General features: G+C 36.8%; 1 protein-coding gene across 1 annotated transcript; it reads right to left on the reverse strand.

Moving 5' to 3' along the window:
• Positions 1–211: 211 nt before the first annotated feature.
• LOC149253337 (protein NRT1/ PTR FAMILY 5.6-like) lies at positions 212–4,655 on the reverse strand. The gene is made up of 4 exons (XM_089459885.1): positions 4,171–4,655; positions 3,669–3,886; positions 2,469–3,040; positions 212–1,197 (listed from the first exon to the last, which is right to left on the reverse strand). Exons 1-4 carry the CDS (start codon positions 4,334–4,336, stop codon positions 309–311), a joined length of 1,845 nt encoding a protein of 614 aa, XP_089316011.1. The 5' UTR covers positions 4,337–4,655; the 3' UTR covers positions 212–308.
• Positions 4,656–8,057: the final 3,402 nt, after the last annotated feature.

Consider the following 8,057-nt stretch of genomic DNA (forward strand, 5'->3'; position numbering starts at 1 on the left):
CTGTGTGCTCTGATGAAGAAGATATTTGAGCAATTGATCAAGTATAAGAAAACTATATATAATGCAAGAATTGAATCTCTAGAAGCGGTGGCATTTAATTGCATTAAACTTCGTTTATTCTCATCCCTGGATTTAAAAGGATCACGTAAATATAAAAGCTTTATATAAACTTACATAATAGCATCATCAAATACCTCTTACTAATATCACACTATGGAATCCATAGAAAAAACAGAGTGCAAGCTACCTATTCTACAGTGACCCTCGTTATGTAAAAAGTATTGATATCTAGCCTATGCTGAACGGCTTCAGGTTTTAGCATCCATACTCTCTTCTACTGGCTTTACTTTCTTGTATGTATATGTTCGTGCAGCATATAGGTAAACACATAGATTCAGAGTCCCAAGAACTGCCAAAAGCCAGTAGAAATAGTCCCAGTGAAGTCCCTTGGGATTGGTAGTAAACCAGCTCTCATGTCCTCCAAGTTCGGTAACTTTCTCAACAATGGTGATGAGGAAAGTACTGAGAAAGTTGCCAACTCCAACAACACTGAGATAGAAGGCGATTCCCAAGCTTCTCATGCCATCTGGACCCTGATCATAGAAATATTCCTGCAACCCTACCAGTGTAAATACATCCGCTATCCCAAGCAGAACAAACTGAGGAGCTAACCAGAAGACACTTATAGGCAGTCTCACTGGAGCCCCTACTACTCCATGGTGTTTTTTCGCCATATCCACCCTCCTTGTTTCCACCAGAGCTGCACTGACCATGCAGAGAATAGATATGAACATGCCTATTCCAATTCTTTGGAGAAGAGTTATCCCACGTTCACGGCCTGTGATTTTTTTGGCCACGGGAACTAGAAACCGGTCGTAAATTGCTACGAATAAGATCATAGAACCAGCCGAAAATGTTAGGAGAGAAGCTGGTGGGATTTCGAAATGGGATCCCAGTCTTCTATCCATGCTGACGCCTTGCTTCACGAAGAATGTCGTTCCCTGGGATATGCACATCCCATAAACGAGGCAACATAACCAGATGGGCACCATTCTCAGTATCAGCTTTGTTTCTTCTACTTGGGTTACTGTGCAAACTCTCCAGGGACTTTGGTCTTGTGATCTGATGCTTCTTCTTCCTGAAATATTATCGGCATTAGCATTTGCTTCGACTGCAATGGCTGCTTTGTCCAACCACCTGAGAGCATATCAAACACAACAAATATGATAAAAGCTTTTATATCAGTCCAATAGTAATCAATGAATTAAGTTGTTATTAAATAAATTAGGATAAGTTATTAATTTATATTTCTCTAAATTAAAAACAAAAACAATTTAAATATTTTAAATAATAAATCTATTTTAAATTTTATATCTTTATTAAAAGTGCAAAAACTTTTTGAATTTTTTTATTAAAAATGTATTTTCTAATTCCTTAAGGGTGGGAAATGAGATAGATAGGAGCTTGCGGGACCAACATGCCACTCTCTGAAGGACACCGCCATTTATGAACCAGGCGGTGTGGTATATCCCATGGATACACAAGCATGTGAGTAGTTAAAGGAAGTTTAAATGTGGTTTACGAAATAGAGTTGAGGGCATTGTGCATTCAAGTGGAGGAGGAGCTACACTGCCTAAGCAGGGTGAAATGGCTTGAGCCCCAAAGTCTAGAGTATTTTGAACCATCTTACTCTTAGGTACTAAGAGAAATGTGAAAGTTGATAGTTTATCTCAAGATAAAACTTTGATGCGACATGCTACCTACATGATAAGAGAAAATAGGAACTTCTAAATTTCATTATATCATCGCAACCCTTTTCATCAATCAAGGGTGGGAACAAGAGATGTTGATGTTTGAGGTTTTTCTTTATGTCTAGTCAAAGCTTATTATTTAATAATTTAGGTCATTCTATTTACTCTAATCGTAGAATGTGAAGCCACATCTCCAGCAAGGAAAAAGATATACCTGCTTTTAGTGGACTGGTAGAGTTTTCTCTTTGATGCACTAGATTTGAGAAAGGTTGAAAAAAACCAATTTTGTATCTAAACTATTTTTTATTAATTCAAGTAAAAACGGTTGAGAAGAAAATGAAAGAACAAACCAAACATATGAAAACTGTAACTTTTTAATAATTCTTTTGAAAGGAAAAAACAAATAACCAAATTCTCTTTGATCCAATAAACTGATACTTCATACATTCTAACTGTAAATAGAGTTAGATTTAGATTGAAAAATATACACGCCAATATTAAAAACAGGAGGATGATCTTAATTTGTTTTAAAAAACCAAAAAGATATTTGCATAAAATGGAATTATGAATTTCTAATGCAGTGAGCGTACGAAACCATTATAGTACAAACATCATCCACCGTCTAAAGTATTTTATGATAGCAGGTTTGCGAAAATACTGATTGCAGTAAACAGAGGGGAAGAGGGAATTGAAATTTACACCATAGGCATAACTTACTTGAAATTATCTGTGCGTGATAGCAGCCTGTGTCTTGGTTTTCTGGCTTCCATGTCCCAATTCTCGTGAAACATGCCCGTGTCAGAAGGGAGGCTTTTATTTCTATTAAGTATAGCAGCTACGAATACTTGAGCTATGCGTGTGATAGGGCTGCCTCCTGGAACCGCATGCCTGTACAACGGAGTCCCGTAGATGAAAATAGGAATAGATATAGCCATGGCTACGGTGGGGATCCCGAACCCAATCCCCCAGCTCTCGTAATCTTGAACGTATACGACAACCGTGACAGCCAACAGAACGCCGCCACAAAGTCCGCAATACCACCAGTTGAAGAAAGACGCCTTTTTCAGTTTTTCAGTTTTATCTTCCTCGTCAAACTGGTCTGCGCCGAAAGATTGCAGAGAGGGCTTGTGGCCGCCTGTGCCAATGGATATCAAATACAGAGCCAAGAAGAAAACGCTGCGCTGTGTGGAAGTTAGCTTATTCATACTTAGGCACGTCACGTTGGTTTTCGGACAAGCAGGAGGCTTAAGGGCAGAGAGGGACACTGAAAGTGTCAACAAAATTAATCCCTGTCACACAAAAAAGTATATGGTCAGATTTGAAAAAAGTCGTAGTGGTTTTGTTCTTCATATTGGGGTTTTCGGGAATAACTGTTATGCTTATTTTGCACAAAATTGAAGGTAAGGTGTATGTCACGTTACATGAGTAAAACGTAGATTCATCACAGTATATTGGATGGTCTAAGTTAGGCCATGTTTTCAGTTAGTGTGGTTATTACCAATTAGTGTGGGTCATTATCAAGGTTCAGATATTAAGAAAAATATTTTAATAAATTTCAAAATATCAAATCGAAATAGCTCAATTCAATAATTCTTTTCAATTCTACGATATTTATACTAAAAGTAAAACGCAGATTCATCACAGTATGTTGGATGGTCTAAGTTAATGTGGTTATTACCAGGTTCATTATCAAAGTTCAGATATCAAAAAAAATATTTTAATAAATTTCAAAATATCAAATCGAAATAGCTTAATTCAATAATTCTTTTCAATTCTATGATATTTACACTGAAAATAAACGAAAACCTTATAATCCTATGAGATCTACACTGAAAATAAACAAAAACATTCTTATTCTAACGTTAGAATATCTAATTCCATTGGATGAATTGAACCCTGAAATATTCTGAAACTTACCAGGAGATATATTACTGAAGAGATTAGAACCATCCAGTAACGTCCAGTGTATGCATCTGCCAAGAATCCTCCTAGCAGAGGCATGACGGTAGTGACACCCGCCCAGTTGTTGACATCCTTGGCAGCCCTTGCAGTTTCCTCATGCAACACAGTGGTCAAGTAGATGATCAAATTGGAGGCAATTCCATAGTATGTCAGTCTCTCGCTAAACTCGACTCCTGCAATAGAAAAACACCAAGAACGCAGATTCATTTTATCAATCAAATAAATAGCCCTCCAGTAATTTATTTCCTTTATACAACACATGCACAGAATTAATTGATCCTGCAATAGAAAAACACCAAGAACGCAGATTCATTTTATCAATAAAATAAATAGCCCTTCAGTAACTTATTGCCTTTATACAAACACATGCACAGAATTAATTGATGAATTCAAGGGCATCCTTATCAATAGATCTGACAAAAGATACTTCGCTTGGATATATTTGGCTGTCAATTACCAATAATGAAAAGGGAAGCCTTCCACCCTCCAGATGTTGATCTGATAACGGGTCTTCCCTTGAAATCCACTGAACCATCGTTTACCCATTCTTGGCCATCTTCCAGAGATGCAGAGGTACGACTCCTCCAAGACTCCACCCACTCCTTCCAACATAAAAGTACCATAATATCCCTCTCAGTAAAGAGATCCGCACAACCAAAGGTGTGTATTATGTAATTACCTAGCCCTATCACGCTCTATATATATATATGGAAGAAACCACTAGCATAGGTATTTCAATTTCAATGAGAAAAAAACATTGTCAGTCAAATATTATCCTGAAAACTTCTAAGAGAGCAGGCTGTCGACCTACGACACTATCATTCTCTTAAATATCTGAATGCACTCATTACAAGCCTTTTTGGCTATTGACCCGGTACATTTTCATTCTTTAAAAATCAGAATGCGCTCATTACAAGCCCTATATTCTCGCTCCTTTGTCTCAGGAGTGCAAAGTCTATGGAAATTCTCCCATGGTATTGGACTATTTATAACAAAAGAATAATTGTTTGAGCACTAAAAGTACCTTGCGGTCACATTGTCTGTAATACCTTCATATGTTTCATGTTTTTATACCTTTGTTGCGTTCAGTGGACAACTTGTGGAATTACACTTTACACATGGACAGATGAGTGGGGCGTTGAAATTAAGTAAAGAGCACACCACCAATGTATTGTGGTTTTATTTTTCTGTGAAATGACTGCACACATCCACCATATACATCACAATTATAAGTCACAACGGACTTTTTTTTCACACCTACCTCCACTCTAGTGTCACTTGTCCTCCTTCTATCAATAAAAAATTCGCAAGTCCAAATTCCCAATCGAGTGAATGTGAGTTTGTGGGGTGAAGGATAATTTAAATGTCATATCTTTTTCACTTTAATAACGAGTTGATAGCTAAATGAGGGGCAACTAGAGTTGACCTTTCATTGAGGTTGAAGGACGACATTGTTTTCCGCACATGGTCAAGATAAATTGTTTTATATTCATCTGTGTATATCTTGATATATTAATTTTAAACTTATTAACAATAATATAAAAAATCAAATAGGGATAATAATGAATTATAATTAAATATCGATAAATGATTTATTATTTTAATATTATGGTTGTTTAATAATTAACATTGTTCACTTATTTTTTATAATTCTTTTAATCTGCATGTGATTTTTAATAAAATTTTAAAATATTAATTTTAAACTTATTAACACTAATATAAAAAATTAAATCGGGATAATAATGAGTTATAATTAAATATCGTTAAATGATTTATTATTTTAATATTATGGTGGTTTAATAATTAACATTATTCACTTATTTTTAATTCTTTTAATGTGCATTTGACTTTTGAATAAAATTTTATATAAATAGTTTCATTAGGTATTAGAAATAAGTAATGAGAATAATGTTTATAATAATTATATCAATTAAAAATGTATATATATATATATATAACACGAATATAAGTTTTAATAATTAAATATATTAAATTTTAATTTATATAAATTAAACATAATTTTATGATATGTGTATTTTAATTTTCATTTTTGAAATACTTAATATTAAAAACAAAATATAAATTTTATTTACTTATTTATTTTATAAAAATTTAGTAATTCTTAATTATTCTTAAAATGGATTTTAAGAATCTTCAATTCGAGTGACAGGTGGCTCACAGACCTATTAAGAGTGTCATCGTGACAAGGACGTCTAAAGGAAGTGCCACCACCTCCCACACGCTCGAAGGGTAGGATGCAATGATTGTGCGCATGGTTAAGATAATATGGTGGAAGGAAGGTGGCATTGACATGCACCCGAGTTCGTTAACAACAAAGAGGGTTAGTAGAGAGGAGGGCGATCGCATAGTGGCGACAACATTGAAGGTGTTGCAGCAGTTTAAAGAAGGTAAAGAGATACAATGATCCCAAACATTGGTTAACAGGTATGTTCTCTGCCTGCACTACATTATGCTCCCATACGTCTAGTTTGTTGAATTGGGATTACATGGGGGCAAGGGGTTGGGGAGAGAGATCATTTGGGGTGACCGGAATAGCTGGGAGGTGGAGGACGATAGGATTCATAACAGCTGCATAAGCTATGAAGGGATATTACTCTGCTTTGTTATTGCACTCTCGTGCATGGGGTTGGCTGGGGTATCACTCTGCTTTGGTATTCTCCTCTCACGGATGGGGATTATAGGGATGGGGAGGGAAGGATTCTGGTTGAGTGAACCTTGTTTTCTAGTCTGCTTGGCAAACCTAAGGGAAAAGGGTAAGGTAGTGGTAATTTCATTAGCATTAAGTCCAGTTTGGGTCCCGAACGAGTTGCAAAGGCTAGGGCACTGAGGAAGACAGGGGTCATGAGGGCGGAAGCCAAGGCCCTAAGGGGAGTTAGTAGGGGGAGGATGTCAGGGGTAGGTGTCCTCTAGAATTGGAGAATCAACATGTTGGGAAAGCTAGCCAGGTAGGCCTTGGCTGGTAGCTAGACTGGGGGATGGTTTGTAAGGTATGAGAGGGATACCTATTGGAGGAAGGGGCTCAGACATCAGGAGGCAGAGATGAGCATCGTCAAGAATTATTGAGACAAAGTCAAGGGGACTGGGGGATGAGGTCAGCTAACAAGGGGCACATGGGAGAAGAACCGTGTTTCCTATATAGTGGGATTTTGGTCTACTGGGCCTGTAGATGGCCATGCAATTTGAGATCGAAACCGTAGCCATTGTAGTCATATCATAGGGGTATACAAGGGTGTCGAGTGCGTCATAGGTGGGGCTTCCCCGCGCTTGGGGGCTTTGAACAAGATGCATGGGGGAAAGAAATGTTGAATGAGTAGAACCATTGGGTGACAGAGGTTATGAAAATAATTGATTGGAATTCTTGGTTTCTTGTTCCTGTAATAGGTAACTCCCCTTGGAGGAAGAGAGAATTGCAGCTTGATCTCAGCCAACGACAATGGCAGGCTGGAAGGCCCCAGGACATTTCAACAATGGCTCGAGAAATGAAAGGCAAGGGTAGAGGCAAGAGACCGTGGGAGACCTAGGTCGAGGTCAAGCCGAGCATCGTTGGAAAATGTCGTGGGAGGAAACTAGTGGCCAACTTGATCGAAGAAGCAGCAGATACATATGTGGATTGCAGCAGAGATGAGATTTAAAGGCCCATTGCCGAGTGAGAGGAGGGTATCAATAGACCTATGAGCATGGGGGTAATGAACGTGGAAGATTAGAAGGCCCTGATTCGTGATCTGGGACGCACTTGTGACAGAGAGATGCAAATCAAATAGACTATATACCTGTATTGGCTACTAAAATGCCTCCTAGGCAAGTTGATGGAATAAATCTGGATGACTTCCATTAAGGATTTTCGAGACTATAAGGACTTTCAAAAGCTGCAATTCCAACTATAGAAATAGGATGGTCATCTAGGTCGTATCGAGAAAATCTTCACATGCTTGTTCTTGTCATTTGAGCTACCCAGTTCCAGTGTGAATAACCTGACCATTGTTACCTCGACATCTACTGAAGGATGAATTCGTAGTCTTTTTTCGATTAAGATTATATGTGGATAGCTTTTAATTTCCAGTTTGCAGTGGTATATATATGTATATATATCCAAGCTAGATAAACTTGATTGTCATGTCAGCAACCCTATACTGTCTATCCATATATATATATATATATATATATGTATGTATGTATGTATGTATGTATGTATGTATGTATGTATGTATATATATATATATATATATATATATATATATATATATATATATATATATATATATATATATATATATATATATATATATATAGATATATACACATATACATATACACATATACATA

The sequence above is a fragment of the Pinus tabuliformis genome, chromosome 7 (assembly GCF_031772625.1).
Source record: "Pinus tabuliformis cultivar Carrire ecotype Pingquan chromosome 7, CPIR1, whole genome shotgun sequence".
NCBI classification, from domain to species: Eukaryota; Viridiplantae; Streptophyta; class Pinopsida; order Pinales; family Pinaceae; genus Pinus; species Pinus tabuliformis.